The 20,636-nt window shown below is 37.8% G+C and overlaps 1 protein-coding gene across 1 annotated transcript in view; it reads left to right on the forward strand.

Moving 5' to 3' along the window:
* The window catches only part of LOC150085579 (acid sphingomyelinase-like phosphodiesterase 3b), a 121,927-nt gene that overhangs the window by 31,565 nt on the left and 69,726 nt on the right, over positions 1–20,636 (forward strand). Inside the window, exon 4 of the mRNA XM_090374121.1 lies at positions 18,083–18,246. Within this exon, the coding sequence (XP_090230247.1) occupies positions 18,083–18,246 (164 nt within the window). The remainder of the gene's footprint in view (positions 1–18,082; positions 18,247–20,636) is intronic.

Below are 20,636 nucleotides of genomic sequence, written 5' to 3' on the forward strand. Positions count from 1 at the left end.
TGGCAGTGATCACAGTGTGCTGAAGTGGGATTTACTCAACAAGGTAACTACCATCAGGGGTAAAGGGAAGGGTTTTTGCTTTCGTAAAGGTTACTACGGTGGTCTGAGACAGTCTTTAAATTCTATACGGTGGGACCAACTGATGATGTTACCAACAGCAAATTCAAAATGGGAAGCATTCAAAGAAATTATCTTGGAAGCTGGCTTTACATACCTACTAAGAAGTGGCATGTGATGCAAGAAAGCAAGTGTATGAGCTTATGCAGCATCAGCCAAAAAAAAAAAAAAAAAAAAACCACACCATTCCCTCCAAATGCCTGTCCGTTTCCTCCTTAAATTTATTCAACCTATCAACTTCCACAACGACAGATGGAAGTTTGTTCCAGCAATTAACCACCCGCTGGCTAAAGGCAAATCTCCACACATCTATTCTACATCTCTCTTTTCTTAATTTGAATTTATGCCCCCTTAGGTTCATAATCTGAACAAGTGGAAGGATCCCATTAGAATTCGGCACGCTCTAACCCATTCAAGGCCTTATACACCTCAATCAGATCACCGCGCAGGTGCCTAGTCTCCAGCCACTGCAATTTGCAGAACTTAAGCCTCTCTTGGTAAGAGGATCCCTTCATTCCCCTCACCAATCTTGTTGCCCTTCTCTGTACACGCTCAAGTAAATCTACATCATTCCTAAAATGAGGCCTCCAGACCTGTATGTAGTACTCAAGGCATGGACTGACCATTCACTTATACAGAGAGACAATCACCTCCTTCTCCCTGCTGGCAAAATTCCTATATATCATTGACAAAACCCCATGACCTACTCTGACAGCCTGTCTGCATTGCTCAGAAAACTTCATATCTGACTGCACAATTACTCCCAGGTCTTTTTCATTTTCTACCACCTTAAGCATAGTACCACACAGTTGGTACATTTCTCTGGGGTTACTTCTACCCATATGCAGTACTTTGCATTTGTCAAGGTTAAACTTCAGTTGCCACTTCTTAGTCCATCTGCCAAAGTTAACTAGATCCTGTTGGAGTAGCACACTGTCATTAACAACCCTGCCAACCTTTGTATCATCTGCAAACTTCCACATTACGCCTGATATACCTTCATCAATATCATTGATAAATATACAAAACAGCAGTGGACCTAACACCGAACCCTGTGCGACTCCACTAATAACATTAGTCCACGAAGAGCAGCACCCATTGATTACCACCCTCTGTCTTTTCCCACTTAGCCATCCTTTTATCCATTGTAGCAACTTACCCTTAATACCATTCTGCTCCAATTTGTAGAGTAGTCTTCCATGCGCAACAGTGTCAAAGGCTTTCCTGAAATCCAAATATATGATATCAAAATTATTTTTTGCATCCAGTTCCTTTGTAACCACATCATAATATCCTATCAAATTTGTCAGAGAAGACTTTCCCTTAACAAACCCATGCTGTGTCTGAATTATTGCTGCAGTCTTGTCTAGATGATCCTGCAATGCATCTTTAACCAGTCACTCCATTATTTTACCCGGAACAGAAGTTAAACTAACTGGTCTGTAATTACTTGTCACCCTTCGATCCCCCTTTGTTAATTGGGGATACATTTGCACATTTCCAGTCCGTGGGAACCTCCCCTGAGTCCAAGGATGCTCTCATAATTATGGCTAAGGGTTTGCTTAGTTGCTTTGCCGCCTCCTTTAATATAACTGGATAGATCCCATCCGCCCCAGGTGCTTTTCTTGTTTAACTTCAACAATTTCTCCTCCACTTTGCTTTCAGTTATTACAAAATCATTAAGTATCCTGCTACAATTTGATAACCTTCTGCCATTTTCAAACCTTAATAATTCCTCAAGTGTGAATGTTGATGCAAAGTACTCATTCAGTTTGTTTGCTATCTGAGCAGGATCATCAACACTCGAACCATCGATGTCAAGGGGACCAATCAGATTCATCCCCTTCCTTTTACAGTTTATATAAGTAAAGAAATCCTTGCTGTTTTTCTTAGCATCTTTTGCCAAGGATTTCTCGTAATCTGCCTTCACCTGCCTAACCTCCTTTGTGACCTGATTACAGACTAGCTTATATCTGCCATAGGCTTCTGAGTCGCTTGAAAATTTATATGCATCCCATGCATTTTTCTTCTCTGTTACGAGTTAGGCTTAAACCTTAAACAGTATTTCTTAATAGGTATGAAACTTTTAATAGCATCCACGATTAATTCCTTGAATGCTTCCCACTTAGAATTTACTGTTGGTAACATCGTCAGTTGATCCCACTGTACAGAATTCAAAAACTGTCGGAGACCACTGTACTCACCTTTACGGAAGCAAAAACCCTTTCCTTTACCCCTGATGGTAATTAAATCTTTAAGTAAATCCCACATCAGTACACTGTGATCACTGCCACCTAGTGGTTCCTTTATCTGCAAATTCTTAATAAACGAATGATCACTGCTGATAACCAGATCAAGAGTATTACTTTCTCTGGTTGCCTCTCGAACATGCTGCTGCAGAAAACAATCATCCAATAAATCCACAAAAGTCTGACTAGTGTGTGAGTGACCAAACTACAAGTTCCAGTCAATATCTGGGAAGTTAAAATCGCTCATTATAACACATTCCGATTTACTAGCCATTCTATTTCTCTGTACAATTGTTCATTGTACTCATTTGAGTCATTAGGCCTATAACACACTCCTACTCTTATTTTTGCTTTCGCAGTGCTTATGTCACACCAAACTGACTCAACAGTGCACTGTTCATCTATATCAACTGGATGCGCTTCTTTTGATTTTGTTTTTCTTAATTAGCAGCATAACACCTCCTCCCTTTCTATCCTGTCTATCCTTTCTGTACACATTGTACTCCCCAACTGGTGTTGTATCCAATTCTGACTCTTTTAACAGAATTGGTGTAAGCATCCTATTTAATTAGGTAGGGTCCTTGTCGGGGCCTCAGAAGGAAGTAAAGCACTTAAATGTCAGATGAACTAATGAGACATTTGGCAGAGAAGAAAAATGCATTGGATATATATAAACTAATGGGCGACATGGAAGCCTATAATAGATATATGCTGGTCTGTAACCAAGTCACAAAGGAGATTAAGCAGGCAAAGGCAGATTATGAGAAATCCTTGGCAAAGGATGCAAAGAAAACAACAAAGAGTTCTTTACCTATGTAAACTCTAGAAGGAAAGGAATGAATCAGGCTGGATATTGATGGTTCAAATGTTGATGATCCTGCTCGGATGGCTAACGAACTAAATGAGTATTTTGCATCTACATTCACCCATGAGGAGTTATTCAGGGAGGGGAATGCCAGAGGTGAATTAAACTCTGGCAGTGAGCTAAATGATTTTGTAATAACTGAGAGGAAATTGGAGGAGAAATTGTTGAAGATAAACATAAAAAAGGCACCAGGGGTGAATGGATCTATCCAGTTATATTAAAGGAGACAGCAAAGGAAGTAAGCAAACCCTTAGCCATAATTATGAGAGCTTCTTTGGACTCAGGGGAGGTACCCGTGGACTGGAGATGTGCAAATATGACCCCAATTCACAAAGGAGGATCAAAGGGCAACACAAGTAATTATAGACCTGTTAGTTTAACTTCTGTTCCAGGAAAATTAATGGAGGCACTGGTTAAAAAAGCACTGCAGGATCATCTAGACAAGACTTCAGTTATAGCTCAGACGTAGCATGGTTTTGTTAAGGGAAAGTTTTGCCTGACCAGTTTGATTGGATACTATGATATGGGCAAAAAGGAACTGGATGCAGGGAATAACTTTGATATCATATATTTGGATCTTAGAAGCTTTTGATAATGTTGCACATGGAAGACTTCTGCACAAATTGGAGCAGTGTGACATTGGAGGCAAATTGCTGCTATGGATAAAGGGATGGTTGAGTGGGAGAAGACAGAGTGTGGTAATCAATGGACACTGCTCATTGTGGACTAATGTTATTGGTGGAGTCCCTCGGTGTTCAGTGTTGGGTCCATTGTTGTTTTCTGCATTTATAAATGATATTGATCATGGAATATCAAGCTTAACGTCCAAGTTTGCAGATGATATGAAGGTTGGCAGGGTTGTTAAGGACACTAATGACAGTACACTGCTGCAACAGGATCTAGAAAGGTTTAGCAGATGGGCTGAGAGGTGGCAAATAAAGTTTAACATTGACAAATGTAAAGTACTGCATATGGGAAGCAGCAACCCCAGAGTGACATATCAACTCTGTGGTACTACACTGACAGTGGTAGAGAACGAAAAGGACCTGGGGTTAATCGTGCAGGCAGATATGAAGTTTTCTGAGCAGTGTAGACGGTCTGCAAGAGTAGCTGATAGTGTCTTGTCAATGATATACAGGAATTTTTCTAGCAGGGATAAGGAGGTGATTAATCCCTTATATAAGGCAATGGTCAGGCCACACCTTGAGTACTGTATACAGGTCTGGAGGCCTCATTTTAAGAAGGATGTAGAGCTGTTAGAACCAATACAGAGAAGGGCAACAAGATTAGCAGGTGGTTGGTTGGTGGAACAGACTTCCATCCTTTGTTGTGGAAGTTGATAGCCTAAAGAAATTTAAGTCTGAGCTGGACAGGTACTTGGAGTGAATGGAACAAACGGTTGCTCTTACGAAGAAAGGCTTAAATTTTGCAAATTACAGTGTCTAGAGACTAGTCACCTGCGAGGTGATCTGATTGACGTGTATAAAGCCTTGAATGGTTTGCGCATGCTCATTGCTGATGGAATTCTTCCTCTTGCTCAGAATAATCATTTGAGAGGGCATAAATTCAAATTGAGGAAAGACAGATGTAGGATAGATGTGTGGAAGTTTGTCTTTAGCCAGCAGGTGGTTGGTTGGTGGAACAGACTTCCATCCTTTGTTGTGGAAGTTGATAGCCTAAAGAAATTTAAGTCTGAGCTGGACAGGTACTTGGAGTGAACCAAGGGGTGAAATGGGAGCGTGCTTTTTTTTTTTTTTTATTTTGGCTGATACTGTATAAGCTTGCTTTCTTGCATCATATGCCTCTACTGATGCTAATGCTAAAACATTAGTCCACGAAGAGCAGCATCCACTGATTACCACTCTGTCTTCTCCCACTCAATCACCCTTTTATCCATTGTTGCAACTTACCATTAATACCATACTGTTCCAATTTGTACAGTAGTCTTCTCTTACATTATCAAAAGCTTTTTTGAAATCTAAGTATATGATATCAAAATTGGTTTTTGGAACCAGTTCCTTTGTAACCACATCATAGTATCCAATTAAATTTGTCAGACAAGGCTTTCCCTTAACAAACCCATGCTGTGTCTGAATTATTACTGCAATCTTGTCTAGATGATCACGCAATGCATCTTTATCCACTGACTCCATTATTTTTTCCCGGAACAGAAGTTAAACTAAGGGTGTGTAATTACTTGTGTCACCCTTAGATCCCCTTTTGTGAATTGGGGGTACATTTTCACATCTCCAGTCCGTGGGGACTCCCCTCGAGTCCAAGGATGGTGCCTCCATAGCCAGGTGGAAAGGAGCAGCAGTGTGTTGCACACGCTTCTTGATTAGACCGGGGTTCGAGCCACATCACCACCAAATATGGAGGTTGCGGAAAGGTCAAGGGAATGACCACCGCATATTCTTGGAGCAATATGGCCTTAGGTGCTAATGCTCCTAAAATCCTAATAACAAACGAGTCCAAGGATACTCTCATAATTATGGATAAGGGTTTGCTTATTTCCTTTGCCACCTCCTTTAATATAACTGGATAGATCCCATCCACCCCAGGTGCCTTTCTTATGTTTAACTTCAACAATTTCTCCTCCACTTTGCTCTCAGTTATTACAAAATTATTAAGCACCCTTTTACAATTTGATAAACTTCTGGCATTTCTCCCTTTAATAACTCCTCATGTGTGAATGTAGATGCAAAATGCTCGTTCAGGTTATTAACTATCTGAGCAGGATCATCAACAGTTGAACCATTGATATCAGTGGGCCAATCTGATTCATCGCCTTCCTTCCAGAGTTTATATAACTAAAGACGTCCTTGCTGTTTTTCTTATCATCCTTTGCCAAAGATTTTTCGTAATCTTCCTTTGCTAGCTTATATCTATCGTAGGTTTCTTTGTTGCCTGATAATTTTTATTTATCCCTTGTATTTTTCTTCTCTGCCATGAGTCTTGTTAGTTCATCTGACATCCATTTAGGCCTAAAGCTTGAACAGAATTTCTTAATCGGTATGAAAAGCCTAGTAGCTTCCACAATTACTTCCTCGAATGCTTCCCATTTAGAATTTGCTGCTGGTAACAGCATCAATTGGTCCCACTGTATACAATTTAAAAACTGTCAGAGACCACTATAGTCACCTTTGCGAAAGCAAAAACCGTTCCCTTTACCCCTGATGGTAGTAATATCTTTAAACAAATCCCACATCAGTATACTGTGATCACTGCCACCCAGTGGTTCTCTTATATGCAAATTCTTAATGCACGAATAATCACAGCTGATAACCAGATCAAGAGTATTACTCCCCCTGGTTGCTTCTCGAACATGCTGCTGTTGAAAACAATCATCCAATTAATCCAAAAAAGCCTTGCTAGTTTCCGAGTCACCAACTCAGAGGTCCCAGTCGATGTCTGGGAAGTTAAAATCACCCATCAGACAGTCTGATTTACTGGTCTACTCTATTTCTCTGTAGTTGTTCATTATACTCATCAGAGTCATTAGGCCTATAAAACATTCCTACTCTCATCTTTGTTTTTCCAGTGCTTACATCACAACAAACTGACTCAACATTGCACTGTCCACCTATTTCAGCTGGATGCATGTCCTTACATTTTGTGTTTCTTAACTAACAGCATAACTCTTCCTCCCTTCCTATCCTGTCTATCCTTTCTGTACACATTGTACTCCCCAAATTCCAATTCCACGATATTCTGTCTGGCAGGATCTTCAAAACCTGTGGAAAGGCTATGTTTTGGAGACATTCTATTTGAAGCTGCAAGTTTAAAACAAGTCCATTAAATTCTGAAAGCCCCTCTAACATTGTAACTCCTCATAGAACTCTGAACACTTCACATGGTGTCGTATCAGTGGGATCTTCATGTTGCGGAAGAAGAGATCTGCTCTGAATTGAAAAAGTTGACCAAGGAGTTACAGCTGTCAAATATATATCAATGCAAAAGGATAGAAGTATTCCTACTGGGGGTTCTCATCCTAACGTTCAACACTGTACATCCCCCAAATCCACTAAAGTATATTTAGTGCCAACAGTATGGCCATTCACAAACATCCTGTCATTGTAATCCTGCCTATGCTGAATGTGGTGCTAATGACCATGAAAGCAAGGAATATCTAGTGTCACAGTATACAAGCTCCAAAGCCAATTTGTACAAATTTCCAGGGGGGGGGGGAAGGGACCACCCTGCATACTCTTGAGCATAGCAGCAGTGGAAGGAAGAGAAAGAAGACACCTCTGAAAGCAGCAGTGCGTAGCACACTCTTCTTGATTAGACCGGGGTTCGAGCCCATGACCACCAAATATGGAGGATGCAGAAATGTCAGGGAATGACCACCACATATTCCCGGAGCAATATGGCCTTAGTTGCTAATGCTCGTAAAAACCAAACAACAACAAGAGAAAGAAATCCAGAAACTGAAAACAGCTAAACATTTCTTACCAGTAGGCCAGGAAACTCGTCCAACCAGTAAATATTAGCAGGGTCTCATACACCCAGGAGGTTTCTGAGAAGAGTACTGTAGGGATACAAATGGAGATGACCATACCACCATCAGAGTCATTTACTCCCATCTGCCAACATTTACTAAGCTCGGAAAACCCAGCTTCGAAAGATCAGTCGGCTGCCACCCCTATATCTGTGCCTCCTAATGCTCTCCACCGGAGAGGGCATTAGGAGACAAAAGCTTTTTCACTTCTCCATTAAGATCTTAAAAATATGTTGAGACACCTCTAGCTGTCTACCAGAAACTCTTTACATAACATAGAATGCACTATTCTGACTTCAGGCAGTCTAAACAGATGGCTCTAGGATCGGCTGTCGTCCTCCCACAAAAATGTTTCAAGCAAAATTCCACAGTAAGCTAGCATATTAAGAGTAGATCTTTGGACTTAAGAGGTACAGGTCAATGTTTAAAAAAAGTCAAGAGTTAGGGTTAAATTTGAAAGGGTCTGCAATTCTGCCCAGACACTTTAGGAGGGAGTATATGATTGAAAGTCTTGTCAATTAATTTGTCCCTGGAGAGATTGTGCAAGGCTTGTGGGATAGAACTTTTTTCAGCATGGTCTGTGCTTGTTAACATGAGAGACTTCTTCTACAGGGATGGGATATACTTAAATAGAAAGGTTGTAAGAATATTTGCTGATTAGGCAGTGTTAGGTGGGTCAGAAAACTGCTACCTTGGGGGTACACAGATTAATAGATTAACAATAGATGCAGGCAGAAGTGAAAGTGATTCTTGCACTGCTTCTATTGAAATGAGCAGCAGCGTGGAAAGCAAGGTGTTGGGGATTTCAAGAACTGCTCGTAGTCACCCTCAAACAAATAAGTACATGGGCTAAGAACAGGTACACATTTTCTTGTATGTACACCAGTGCTAGGAGTATAGTAAATGAATTTGAAGTGCTGGTCAAGACATCAAAGGTGGATATTGTTGGGATATCAAAGAAGTGATATCACACAGATATAAGCAGTGGTGTGCTGGTAAATTTTTAACAACTGGCTCACTAAAGGAAAAAAACAAGATCAAGCATATGTGTGTGTATATTTATTGTAAGCTTTACTGATTTACAACAATTTGGAATACAAAAATTTCAAACAATAATAAAATAATTATTTTTTAATTGTAATTTACATATAGCCAATTGATTTTCATAAAATGCTTTTGTTGATTTCTGCCAAGCTCTTATATCTATGATTGTGATTTCACCATGATTTGACAAATGGAGTTGCATGTCAATCCGCCAACTCTTTTCTCAATAAATTTATCATTATTAAATCCAATATGTGAACTATTGTTAACTATATCTCACCCTCATACAGTTTATGTTCATTAAACTGAAACCTCTTTCAGCTGCTGATTGCAATAGTGCTAATTATCTTTTTAGCTTTTAGTTTGCTTACAGGGATTGAAACATTTTTTGATTCTACATTATTATCTACAAAATCCTGAAAATCGTTCAAATCAGTTTCATATTTCAAAATTTCGCTTAAATGGTACAATTTTTTTCACTAGGTATCCATGGTGAAAACTATTTCTATTATCAGCAAACATCTGCTTAATTTTGCCTGGACTGCTTCTTCTTATGGTAATAACCTTATCAGTTTCCCAACAATTCTAGAAATGCAAAATCTTTGACAGACGTCGATCATGGGAATGTTTAATTAATAAAATTAAGCGGATGTTTGTTCAAGATAATATTCCTGTAAAATTGTTACAGGAGATAATCCCTATACACAGACTGCCGCATAGGAAAGGGGACAACAGGAAAGAAGCACAAAGACTGCTGAAATAAGTGCACTCCACCTGTATTTTCTGTGTCACCGTATACAAGCTAATCACTCAAATCCCTCTAGCCATTGTGAATTGAAGTGTGTAGTGCTCTACAGTTTATAGATGTTGTCAGTTTAACTGACTTGCAAAATTCTTGAAAATTTAACAATTGGCTCACATGAGCTGGCTTCAGCACCACCAATGGATATAAGGAGTGCAGAATTTGAAATTTCCTTAATAGGTAGCTTCGTATAATTAATCAGTATCGAGTTTTTATTTAACATATCCCAAATAATATCTAATTCAGCGTTTACATTCGTATATAATGAGGTAACATCTAGTGAGAATAAATTGTCATTGTCGCCAAGTCTACAGTCTTTAAGATTATTAAATAATGTATCGTAGTTCTTAATCCCAAATTGTATTACCTGTCTAAAGGGTTTTATAATGCTATATACATGTGTGGCTGAGGATGAAAATGCTGAGTTCCTGTAGGAAACAATAGGTCGAATAGAAAATCCAGTCATGTGTAATTTTACCTGACCGAAAAGTGCATTGAGCGTTACAGCTCTGATTCATACTATCTAATTCATTTTTTAAACTCTTATTGACTATTTCATTCACTTCCTGTCTCTCCGGGAGTAACCTATCGATACACACAATTATGGGGGATTTTTTGAACGGCTTTGTGCAAAATTATATTAAATCAACATTAAGATACTCGGCCCAAAGTTACCATATTTCTTTTCTAAAATATTGCCTTCAAAACAACATCATTCCGAAATTCGCCAGGGTTAATTTAAATCAAAAAATTTCAGGCATAAAACAACTAACACTGGCCACATCGTGTAATATCGTTAAGCTTGCCTTAAAATCTTGATATTCGAATAAACAAAAATACCTTTCCCAGGGTAGGAAGCTTCGCAATAAATTAAAAACTTATCTACATCCGAACGATTGGTCGGTATTGAAGACCTCCATAGATTTGGGACGGGAAACACAGGTCTCAGAAATAAAAAAAACAGACACGTTAATAAATTGCAAACATTATCGGAAAGGTCAAGACACATTCATGCGAATTCTAACACATTGTTGCAGGCCTGCGACCAAGTACATACAAGTTGGGTGACAACCCCCCCCACAGACACACAATGTACTACCACAGAATACGTCAGCTAGTTAACGAACACCCCCTCACCCAGTATTCAACGAACCGACATATCAACAGGTTACAAATCTTACCTCATGTACACTATCGCAGGACCAGATTTCACTTTTATCCAAAGGATTAAATTATAATTTACCATCTCGAAAACTACCTAAAAAAACAATGCGTAATTGATATTGAATTTGGACTTCGTAATGTTATACAAAAAGATTTATTTATTCAACATGTTAACCAAGTAGTGAATAACATAAAAGAAACGCGACTTCCTAAATTGAATACACATGACAGTTCAGCTTCACGAGAACTTCTGGGAAATAAGGACATTATTATACAGAGGGCAGATAAAGGAGATACGGTGGTAATACTAGATAGACATGATTATATTAATAAGTTAGATTCAGTTGTTTCAGATACCTCCACTTATCTTGAAGTAGACCCGGCACTGTCTACTAGTTTGATCAATCAATACAATAAAACGTTAACCACGTATCGGAAAAATGACTACATTACTATGGCTCAGTTAAAGGAATTGAAGGCCAGAACATACAATATTCCTACACTTTTCGGTCAGGTAAAATTACACAACTGGATTTTCTATTCGACCTATTGTTTCCTACAGGAACTCGGCATTTTCATCCTTAGCCACACATGTATATAGCATTATAAAACCCTTTAGACAGGTAATACAATTTGGGATTAAGAATTACGGTACATTATTTAATAATCTTAGACTGTAGACTTGGCGACAATGACAATTTATTCTCACTAGATGTTACCTCGTTATATACGAATGTAAACGTTGAAATTCACATTAGATATTATTTGGGATATGTTAAATAATAACTCGATACCGATTAATTATACGAAGCTACTTATTAAGGAAATTTTTCACCTAATTAAACTGTTAGTTATTAAACTGTTAAACCTAATTAAACTGTTAGTGGTAATCAATGGACACTGCTCAACGTGGACTAATGTTATTAGTGGAGTTCCTCAAGGTTCAGTGTTGGGTCCGTTGTTGTTTTCGGTGTTTATGAATGATATTGATGATGGGATATCAAGTTTAATGTCCAAGTTTGCAGATGATACAAAGGTTGGCAGGGTCGTCAAGGACACTACTGACGCTATGCTGCTGCAACAGGATCTGGAAAGGTTGAACAGATGGGCTGAGAGGTGGCAAATGAAGTTTAACATTGACAAATGTAAAGTACTGCATATGGGAAACAGTAACCCCAGAGCAACGTATCAACTCTGCGGTACCACACTGACAGTGGTGGAGAATGAAAAGGACCTGGGGTAATTGTGCAGGGAGATATGAAGTTCTCTGAGCAGTGCAGACGAGCTGCAAGAGTAGCTCATGGTGTCTTGTCAATGATATACAGGAATTTTTCTAGCAGGGATAAGGAGGTGATTATTCCCTTGTATAAGGCAATGGTTAGGCCACATCTTGAGTACTGTATACAGGTCTGGAGGCCTCATTTCAAGAAGGATGTAGAGCTGCTGGAACGGGTACAGAGAAGGGCAACAAGATTAGTAAATGGAACAAAGGGTTGCTCTTACGAAGAAAGGCTTAAGTTTTGCAAATTACAGAGTCTGGAGACTAGGCACCGGCGAGGTGATCTGATAGAGGTGTATAAGGCCTTGAATGGTTTGAGCATGCTCAATGCCAATGGGATTCTTCATCTTTCTCAGAATAATCACCTCAGAGGGCATAAATTCAAATTGAGGAAGGATGGATGTCGGATAGATGTGCGGAAATTTGCCTTTGGCCAGCGGGTGGTTGGTTGGTGGAACCGACTTCCATCACTTGTTGTTGAAGTTGATAGCCTAAACAAATTTAAAGCTCAACTGGACAGGTATTTCGAACGAACGGAGGGGTGAAATGGGAGAGGGTTTTTTTTTTTTTTTTTTTTGGGCTGATGCTGAATAAGCTTGCTTTCTTGCATCGTATGCCTCTACTAATGCTAATGCTAATGCTAGTTGAGGTCAACTATATCACCTTTTGAGACAAGGTGTACAAACAAATTTGTGATTACCAATGGGTTTGAGCCTGAGCGGCTTAATGTCAGAGATCTATCTCTCAACAATTGAGCATATACATTTGACACCTTTTCGACCCCATATCAAATACTATGGGAGGTATTTAGACTATGTTCTAGTTATTACTGATAGTAGTACTATCCAAGACATTTTACATTCGTTTAATAATATTCATTCTAGACTCAAATTTACATTGGAAAGTGAGGATACGGATACAAAGTCATTAAACTTTCTAAATTTCACGCTTACTCGGGACTCGAATAAGATACAATTTAGCATCTATCGAAAACCTACAAACACCGGTATGCTTCTACATTATAATAGCTATCACTCATTCACCTACAAAAGATCAACATCTTTAATCAATTTCTAAGTGCCTATAAATATTCAATGATGGAATCTGCTTTGGGCTCAGAAATACAAATATTAACTAGCAGGTTTTTAAACAGAGGTTATCCCCTTGCCACAATAAACCGGATTATGGTACAGGCTAAGGATAGGATACAAAATACTACACCAACCAACAATAGTAATATCAAAAAATACTTTATTTCTGTCCCATATGTTGAACAGTGGTACAAACAGCTTAATAGATTCTTTAAAGATACAGAATTTAAAATTGTGGCTAGGCCAATACAGAAATTATACACTATACTGAACAATCACTCGGTTCTTTCCACGTTCGCAACACAAATTAATGACCTGGTATACAACATTTCTTGCGGTGATTGCTTCTCGTCTTACCAAGGTTCGGCGCGTTGTTCTCTGAATATTCGTGTAAATCAACATGAAGCCTCAGTTCGTGCTTCTCATTCAGCAGCGTCAGAATTAGCCTTTCATGCCATTAATGAAAAATACTTTTTTATTTAACGAGGCCAAAATACTTAAATGTCCAACGTAATTATACGTGACTATTAATTGCAGAAACTGTCGAAATTAAATTACACGAGAATTCTGTTAATGTTTGTCGGCCATATTTGATCTCCGATTCGTGGACCTTTATGTGCATTCACGAAGACAAATAATCACTATTTAAGTTTCATGTTCAACCCTATTCGTTAATTTTCATTCCTGTGATCACGACACACAGTCAAAGTGTTGTCAGCTTCAGGAAGGAAAATCGTTTTGAATATTTTCGTTAGATTCTTTTTAATATTTTTAATTGCCTTAAATTGATTTTTAATTCTGTTAAATCGATTTTAATTGTGTTAAATTGGGTTTTAATTATTTTTTACTCTAATGTAAATTTTCGATTTTTTTCATTTTAATTTCTGGAGAGTATCATACGGAAGTGTTCTACATACTATATTGAGGTAAACTCCTCTTATTATTTTACAAAGGACATGTTTTGAGAAGAGAAAGCATGCTGAGGAAAGTGATAGAGGGGAAGGTAACTGTTGGGAGAAGAAGAATTGGAATGATGGATTGGATGGGAAGAGGAAATTATGCAGGAAAGCACAAGATAGAGAAGAATGGCGACAATGGACCCCTGTGGGCAGAGAACTTGAAGAAGTAGTAGTTCTGGAACAGTGAAAATTCTGTGTTCATTCATTTTACTAACTTCTCAGAGGCTTATAAATCCCGATCAGGTCCCATCTAAGTTGCTTGGTTGCCAACCTCTGCAGCCAACATATTGAAGTTTTTTTGTTTGTGGTTGCGCTTTTGCTGATCTCACTGTGCAAGTTTCTCATCTTTGGACCTTTTCATGAAGTTTAATATCTTTTTTTTTATGTCAGGTCTCCATATTTGGACATAGTATTCCAAATGCAGTCTTACAATTACCTATCTCTATAGGATATTGTTCGATAAATCATCGATAGTTCCATGGGCTCTTCCCTGGCCACCTGTTTACTGCCCATAGAACTTGATATCTGCCTATATCATAATCCCCAGATCCCTTTCTTTCTCCACTGTTTTTAATCCAGCCCTACTAAGTGTATAAATTATTTTGGGGTTGTTATTCCCCAAGTGTAAGACCTTGTATTTTGTTGCATTAAAACATAGCTGCCACTTTTCTTACTGTTCTTGGAGCCTGTTCAAGTCATTCTGAAGGAATGCTGTTTAGCTCTGATCATTAACGACTCTCCCAATTTTTACATTGTCTGCAAATTTTAACATTGTGCCCTCTATCCCTTTGTCAATGTTCTTTATGAAAATTAACAGTGAAAATTGGTTCTTGGACCACTGCAAAATAATAATAGTCCAAGGTCCTTGCAGAGACCCCACTTCTGATGTTACATCAGACTGAATCTGAATGACATTAATCACGCCCCTCTGCCTTCTGCCCTGCAGCCACCCTGGGATCCACCTTAGAATCTTTCCAGTAATCCCAACGTGTTCCAGCTTGTATGGTCACATGCCTTGCTAAAATCCAAATAAACCTTGTAGAATTGTTCCCTACATCCAAATCACAAGTAGCTGTCAAAATAGCTTACCAGATTAACAAAACCATGTTACGTGTCCTCCAGAATGCATTTCTTTCTAAATATCTCTGGATTTGCACTTTTAGTTATTGCCTCCAAGATTTTTCCCTACCAATGAAGTCAACAAACTGGTCTGTAGTTACCAACTTCACTCTTAGAACCATCTTTGTGTGGTGATAAGTTGGCACTTCTCCTGTCCAACGATGTCCTCATAATTAACCTCAATAGTTCAGTACACTCTATTTGAAGGGTTGTTAGTGAGAAACGGAAGTGTTAGGTATTTATGTAGGTTTGTTTGGTATTCTAGTAGGTAAATGAACAAGTTGTGTGAAGTCATTAGTGATAGCATATGCCTCAGCATCTCTACCGGCTGGGTGGGTCTATGCAAATAGAAATTTGAAACCAGCTATAGTTATGACTTTAAAATCACTAGGACAAATATTTTACTGTGGGGAAAGTTAGATTGGAGAAAGTTGTTTCAAAGAAAGTAAGAAAGCCAAAACGTTTTGAGTGATTTTTTTTTGTAGTTAGGAGAATGACAGAAGCATGCGATGAAGGTGCATTATGGCCTTGTTGCCCTTGTGCCATAAAGCCTATAAATAAACAAACAAACAAGCATGAAATGAATTTGACAGAATGGAGTAAAGAGATTTCAAGTCAGAGGAAATCAAAACAGGAGATTCCAGATTAGGAAGTCTTTGACAAAGAATATCAGCATGTACATGGGCAGAAATATCACCTTTAAAGCAAATATCATTGTATAGGAATAATTAGGACAGGTGAGATGAGTGATTGATGAGTGAATTGATATTGAGTTTTGCTCAAGAAAAAGTGCAGCTTTGGTAGATTGTAGGTGGAAAGGACAATCGCTGAGATTGGAACTGAAACTGTATATATTTGTGAAATGAATTACGAAGTTATTTTACAGGATGGTTCAAATCAGTAAGAAAAGTTCATATAAAAAAACATCCACTGGGACTGTATTTCCAAGTCACAGCTATTTGTATTTTCAAATTGAAGTTAACTTTATGTTTAAGTTATTGAGGCAGGTTTTTTGTGGTCTGACCATTCTGGCAGATGTGCACCTTGCATACGGGCAGAGGAATTGTGCAGAAGTGAGATGCTTCTATGTAGAAAGTTTCAGCATTAGCAGCAGTCCAAAACAAAAGCAGTTTATAGGGTAGATCAGTGCCCAAGGGAAAGAATCATTCACACTAAATACAGCCAACTGAGAGACTAAGATTTGCAATAATGGTTGTTTTGGGAGAACAAGTGCTAAATCACATAGAACAAAATTCTGGTGACAGTATCAGAAGAATTACAATGGAATTCGTAACCTACATAACTATCTAGATTTTAAGGGGGAACATGTTTTTTCCCCACATTTTACTCCCATCATTTTACAGAGTCAGAGATCTCCATAAGACAGATTTCATTGTGTGTAGTTCAAACAACAGTTTGTTGGCAACCCTTTATTTTATTTATTTACTTTTTTTGGGCTTCTGCTTTTTATTGGTTGATGCTGGTTTCATATAGGATGGCGTACTTGATTTTCATGACTACCTGTGGGCAGAAGAAAATCCTTCAAGACACCAACAACAATTCAGTATCAATGTAGGTGGATTTGTTGATGATTATGTAATAGGTCCTTTTGTTTTGTCCACACACCTGACAGCACAGAATTACTATCACTTTAGATAATGGTTTACCTCCAGTAATGTTCCTCTTGCAACTAGGAGATGAGTGTTGCTCATTTAAGATGGTTCTCCTAGTGATTTCAGACAGACAGCACAATAGTACTCAAATGTAATTGAGTACTGTTCATAAAATTTACCTTGGTAAATGGACAAACTGTGGAGGATGTAATGTGTGGGCCACCTGCTGACCATACCTCAGTCCACTAGTTTCTTATTTATGGGATCACTTGAAGTCACTATTTTATTCTATTTCACTTGTTAGCCAGTTGAAAGGGGAGGGGTCAGCAAATTCTTAGCACACCAGGTATAAACTAATTGCTGAACATTAAACTGAAACCTTATTTTTGACCATTTTATTACTCACATCTTTAATTTGCTAACAAAAATTTGACTTTGTTGAAAGATATTTGAGAATTTGTGCTTATTAATGTTAGGAGTTAGCATTTTTTAGAAAATCCATATGTAAGGATATATATATTTTTTTTATTTTATGAAAACCCCAAACACAAAAGGTATCAAAACCTATAGTACTTTGTACCGTGCATGGGTTGAAGCAGAAGTGTATGGCAGGGGGATGCCGGAAACTTTGCTCTAGAGACGAAACATGGGTTTCACCACTTCAAGCCTCCAATAAGCAAAGTGGTGGTATTGCACTGGTTGATGAGAGTCATCTACCACCTGTATGTATATTACGCTATCTTTAATTTGCTAACAAAAATTTGACTATTGAAGGAGATTTAAGAATTTGTGCTGGTCAGTGTTAGGAGTTCGTACCACAGTTATAAGGTTAGCATTACTCAATCTGTTATTAACATCCTGTATTGTTAAATGCACACAATAGAGTTATAATATAATAAAGGTCATACAAAATTGCATACAATGACCAAAGTAGTTACCACACAAAAAACTCCAAATCAACCAGAGCTAATTTTAAGTTAACTGCATGTACAATTTACACTTACACAATTTAGGTTCCTTAAACTTTTATTTATATCCATATATGTGCCACTCCCCCCACTACATTAGAATTTTTTTTATAAATTATTCTAGATTTAATGGAACTAAAATTGGGGATCTGCACCATTGTTATAAATGAATTTCATTGTATTTAAATTAATGCCAGAAAAGGTACAAGGCTTAACTTCCAGGATATTATAAAATTGCTTATATAAATGAATGGTATACTTAATGCTATACTATGCTTGCCACATAGTTCATTTTTATCTTTTATCTGTAGGTGGATTTTATAGCATTAAGTTGCATCATAGATTGAAAATTATTGGACTAAACACATTATTATGGTATTATAAAAACAAAGTGGTGGAACATATGTCTGATCCTGCAGGTCACTTTTCATGGTTAGAATCTGAACTAATTCAAACAAGGGAAAAAGGAGAAAAGGTAAGCTGTAGTTAGATTTTTTTTTATTACTTTTAAATTGTCAGTTGTTGACGTTGGCAGTATGACACATTAATTCTATAAATCAGCAAACAACAATATTTAACTCTTAAATACTACTGAATTACTATTTAATATTTAATTATTTGCATGTGAAATTGTATAAATAAATGTAAATACTGTACAATTAAAATTATAAAATAAATAAAATATTTTATAATTTTAATTGTACAGTATAAAATACTGTACAATTAAAATTAAGAAAAGGTTAAAATATAAAATGCTAGCTTTTGACACCTAGATGTCTTTCTCAATCAGATCAATGTGTATCTGGGAGTTTGCTCATATATATATATATATCTGTAGGCATGTGAGACTGGTCATGCATTCAACCTTTTGTGTGATTGCTGTCTGTATTGCTTTCATTATCACATTCTAGCAAGCTCTTTGAACCTTCCCTCCCACTTTGAGTTTTGTTGCAATGTAGTATCAGAAACTCAGAGAAGTTGAATAAGAGTTTTTCTGTCACTGTTAATTCTTTTTTGCAATGCATTGCCTCTGATCAGTATTATTGTTGCTAATCATTTTCATATTCAGTGAGTTTTTGAGTGGGGGTTTTGTGTGGTGTCCCCTCTGCCAAATGTGTTCAGCAGTGGTTGAGCATGTTTGACAGAGGGGATACCACATAAATTATTATTATAGTTTATGTGAATTATTATTATTACTATTATTATTATCATCATCTCTCTATACATTAAAAAAGTTTTCCTCCTAGCGATATTTATTCAAGACAATGGGAGAAGAGGGCAAAACAATTACGTCACTACAAATGTGCAGGTAAATTGTTGTACATTGTTGTCTTCCATTGAAAGACAACTGCCTACATAACATTCACCAACCTCGTGCATGGGGCTCACATCTGGTGAGTATGGGCTTGGCAAACCCAGAGTCCTGAGCTGGATATCATCGTTATTCTCTTTCTTGGTGATTCCTTTCTATTTCTCTCTCTCAGGGTAATTTGAGAATTATTTTTTGGCTGGTGCAGCATAAGCCTCAGGCTTCCTTGCATCATATGGCTAATAATAATAATAATAATAATAATAATAATAATGTTCTTCACTCTGTAATACATGACCATGCACGGCATCATTTGATGTTCCATCGTAATGTCAGCTGAAGAAGGGACCTAATATAGTTTGTATATTTGTAAATATTTTAGTCCTGCTCTTTCGGATGCAGCAGTATTCCTCATGCATTATGGAACCCGAAGTAAAAGGCCTTTTCCTAAGTGACCTATGTAAATGCAGGTAAATAATTACATAGTGATATTTATTCCATCTTGAGAATGCTGTGTGGTGGGGGTAGCCAATGGGAGAAGAGGGATGCAGGTCACATGATACAAGTGAGTGGGGAAATTATGTCACTACAAATGCACAGGTAAATAATTACATAGGTCATTTCCTGATTAGATATCGATCATAGAGTTTGGGTAAGGTGCCATCTGTAATTTCCTACATCTGTGCCATCAGTACTCTTTTGTAAAAGCCAGAAAAGTGTTGTGTTGCATGTGTAGTTTAGTGTTGGGTTCTGTTGTTTGTGCTGGCTTCTTGGCCACAGGGCCCCTAGTGGAATTCCATGTTGCCCGCCATCACCACTGGGAGATGAGCCAGGCTGTTCACAGTACTCTGGCTGCTCTCCATCAGGGGTCGCCTGAGCTTCCTGATGGAGAACAAAAGGAAAAAAAAAAAAAGCATGAGTGAGGGAGATAGCTGAAGGACAGGAGTAAAAAGGGGAGGGAAGAACGTCATCAGTGTTTTTCAACAGGTGTGTCTTTTACATAGAAAATATTTGACTTACCCCGTCATGCCTCTACATTTTCCATAGAAAAGTGTGTGCAGGGGTTGGCGAGCAAGGGACGAAGCCTCCTAGTTATTATTATTGTTATTATAATTTATGTGGCAAAATTTGTGAAATTATGTGGAAGCAAAATCAAATTTATAAACTTTAAAACAAGATATAGGTATTGTCATTATTGTGGCTAAAAAGGCTTATAATGGATTGATGAAAATATAATAAGGCTCTGGAGTTACAATAAACAACTCCAGAGCATTATTATATTTTCATAAATATTCACAATAATATGAACAGAATTATCAATCTTTTGGTTGGCTTGGAAATTAAGATGAGCTATCTTCTGAGAATTTCACCCCCCCCCCATTTATGATGGAAATTAAGATGAGCTGTCTTCTGAGAATTTCACCCCCCCCCATTTATTGAAAGCGGCCTCTAGCTAGAAAATCTGCAAAATCCTTTATACATATTATAGACATGGTACAAATGGGGATAAAGGGGAAAGCACTTCATTTGATTTATAATTGTATCTTTCTGCCGAT

This window comes from Mastigoproctus giganteus, chromosome 5 (genome assembly GCF_048544385.1).
Source record: "Mastigoproctus giganteus isolate SK-2022 chromosome 5, ASM4854438v1, whole genome shotgun sequence".
NCBI classification, from domain to species: Eukaryota; Metazoa; Arthropoda; class Arachnida; order Uropygi; family Thelyphonidae; genus Mastigoproctus; species Mastigoproctus giganteus.